The sequence below is a fragment of the Pteropus vampyrus genome, unplaced genomic scaffold (assembly GCF_000151845.1).
Source record: "Pteropus vampyrus isolate Shadow unplaced genomic scaffold, Pvam_2.0 Scaffold239, whole genome shotgun sequence".
NCBI classification, from domain to species: domain Eukaryota; kingdom Metazoa; phylum Chordata; class Mammalia; order Chiroptera; family Pteropodidae; genus Pteropus; species Pteropus vampyrus.
In genome coordinates this window covers 89,770-92,231 of record NW_011889020.1, presented here as the reverse complement: position 1 = coordinate 92,231, position 2,462 = coordinate 89,770, and the positions used below count along the sequence as shown (strand labels likewise).

Below are 2,462 nucleotides of genomic sequence, written 5' to 3'. Positions count from 1 at the left end.
CAGACGGTGGTACAGCAGGGCCTGGGGCCGCGAGCCAGGGAGCTGCGGGCCAACAGCAGTGGCCTGGGGGAAGCGGCCCTCAGGGAGCAGCGGAGGCTGGACCGCGGTGAGTGCTGCTTCTGCCCGCATGTCCGGTCTCCGCGGGGACCCTCAGGCTCTGGGCAGTGTGCGAGAGTTTGTGGGGGGCTATGGCACGTCAGTGAGGTGGCCGCCCTGTGTGGGAACCCTGCTCCCCACTGGCTCGGCATGTCTGAGCAAAGGCCACTGCCCCCTGACTGTGACGGAGTCCGGGAAGAGGACACGGGGCCAGCTGACAAGTGCGTCTGCTGTCCTGGCTGGAGGACTGTTGGGTGAGGAAGGGCCGGTGGGGCGTGGGGGCCCCCCGCTGCTAGAACGCGGGCAACAGCTTGGCTTTTCTGAGCTGTGGAGATTTCACCCATGGAATGGGGACAATCACGCTCTGCTGTGGAACCGGGAGGGGACCTCGAGACACGAAGTTCTCCTGTGCCTCCCCCGAGGCGAGGGCCCTTGTGCGGGGTGTCTCCGCCTGCCTGTGTGCGTGTCGGCCCCGGTCCCTCCTGGTCAGGAGGACCACAGTGGGCTGGCACACGGGGCTGGGACTCCAGAGCTGAGGCTGCTTCCCCTGCAGTGCGGGCCACTCTTCAGGACGTGGACTCCCAGCTCCGCAACGCCCAGGCCAAGAAGGAGCAGCTGGCAGGCCAGATCCAGGAGGTGCAGGCCATGCTGGCCATGGACACAGGTGGGCCGGGTCTCCTCCCTGTCCTCACTCTCACAGCCCGTCCCCAGAGGGGAACGGGCACCTGCCACACGTGGGCGGCACTCCAGCCAGCCCTGTCCATTAGAGATCTGTGATAAGAGACACCTGCCGTCTGTGCCGTCCAGAACAGTGACCAGGGCAGCTGAAGGAAGTCCCATAGCAGGTGGCCCTGGCCCTAGGGACCTGCCTCTGGGGACCTGCCTCTGGGGACCTGCCTCTGGTTAGGAGACACACACCGAACCAGCCCTGAGCAGCAAGTGACGGGAGGGAAAGAGCTGTGGAGAAGATGATGCGAGTGGGGGCGTGGACATGTCTGCGGCAGGGGCGCTGCGGGGGCACAGCTGCTAGGCGAGCTTGAGGGGAGACGTGGGGGTAAGGGGGCTGCGGAGCCTAGAGCCAGAAGGCGGCCTCGGGGGAGCCTGGGGAGCAGAGGAGCGAGGTGTCTGACTGGGCTGGAGCAGGCCCTGGGGCTGTGCCCCACTTTAGAGTAGAACGTTACTGCAGCGCCCCAGGAGATGCTGGTGGCCCAGGACTGGCACGGCGTCCGGGGCGACAGGATCGAGCTGACTTGGGAAGACGTCAGGGTGACCTACTCCGGTCCAGGGGGCTGGCGGGAGAAGCCATCTGGCGGCGGCTGGAGGGTGGGTCCCCGTGGTGCCAAGGTTCTCAGGGGATCCATAGGGGTCAGCGTCCCTGCTGCTGGTCCTACTGGGGCAGGGGGACTCGGAGGTCTCCCTGGCGGGAGATGAGGCCAGGGTGGTGGTCGCATGACTCCCGCTGAGCCCATTGCTCGCCAGATGAGACAAGCAAGAAGATTGCTCACGCCAAGACCGTGGCCGCCGAAGCACAGGACAGAGCCGCCCGCGTGCAGTCCCGGCTTCGGGACATGCAGAGGAATCTGGAGCGATGGCAGGGCCAGTATGGCGGTCTGCAGAGCCAGGACCTGGGCCAGGTGGTGCTCGACGCAGGCCGCTCAGGTGGGCTCCCGCTCGAGGTGCCGCTGATGGGGGCTGGGCCGGGGTGGGGGCGGCGGGGGCGAGGCTCTCAGGGCCTCCCCTCCGCTCTCCACAGTGTCTACCCTGGAGAAGACGCTGCCGCAGCTGCTGGCCAAGCTGAGCCTGCTGGAGAACCGTGGGGCGCACAACGCCAGCCTGGCCCTGTCGGCCAGCATCAGCCGTGTGCGGGAGCTCATCGCCGAGGCCCGAGGAGCCGCCAGCAAGGTGGGCCGGAGTGCCGGGGGGGCAGGGGCAACTGGGAGAGCGGGCGCTCAGTGCTGACGGGCTGTGTGCCTTACACAGGTCAAGGTGTCCATGAAGTTCAACGGGCGCTCAGGGGTGCAGCTGCGTGCCCCTCGGGACCTCAGCGACCTCGCCGCCTACACTGCCCTCAAGTTCTACCTCCAGAGCCCAAATGCGGCGTCCAGCGAGGTCACTGGGGATCAGTTTGTGCTGTACATGGGCAGCCGCCAGGTACGCGGCAAGCTTGGCGGGCCGGGTGGAGCTGGGCGCCAGGTTGGAGCAGGCTGGTCATGCCGGCTCCCTGTCCTACTGAGTCTCCTCACCCCCCAGGCCACTGGTGACTACATGGGTGTGGCTCTGCGTGATCAGAAGGTGCACTGGGTGTACCGCCTGGGAGGAGCGGGGCCCGCAACCCTCAGCATTGACGAGGACATTGGGGAGCAGTT

At 67.1% G+C, this 2,462-nt stretch overlaps 1 protein-coding gene across 1 annotated transcript in view; it reads left to right on the top strand.

The window, feature by feature from the left end:
* LAMA5 (laminin subunit alpha 5) overlaps positions 1 to 2,462 on the top strand; it is a gene marked incomplete at its 5' end in the record, with an annotated part of 47,923 nt that overhangs the window by 39,676 nt on the left and 5,785 nt on the right. The window contains 5 exons of the mRNA XM_023519895.1: positions 650 to 760; positions 1,576 to 1,755; positions 1,850 to 1,998; positions 2,077 to 2,247; positions 2,347 to 2,459. Of these exons, the coding sequence (XP_023375663.1) occupies positions 650 to 760; positions 1,576 to 1,755; positions 1,850 to 1,998; positions 2,077 to 2,247; positions 2,347 to 2,459 (724 nt within the window). The remainder of the gene's footprint in view (positions 1 to 649; positions 761 to 1,575; positions 1,756 to 1,849; positions 1,999 to 2,076; positions 2,248 to 2,346; positions 2,460 to 2,462) is intronic.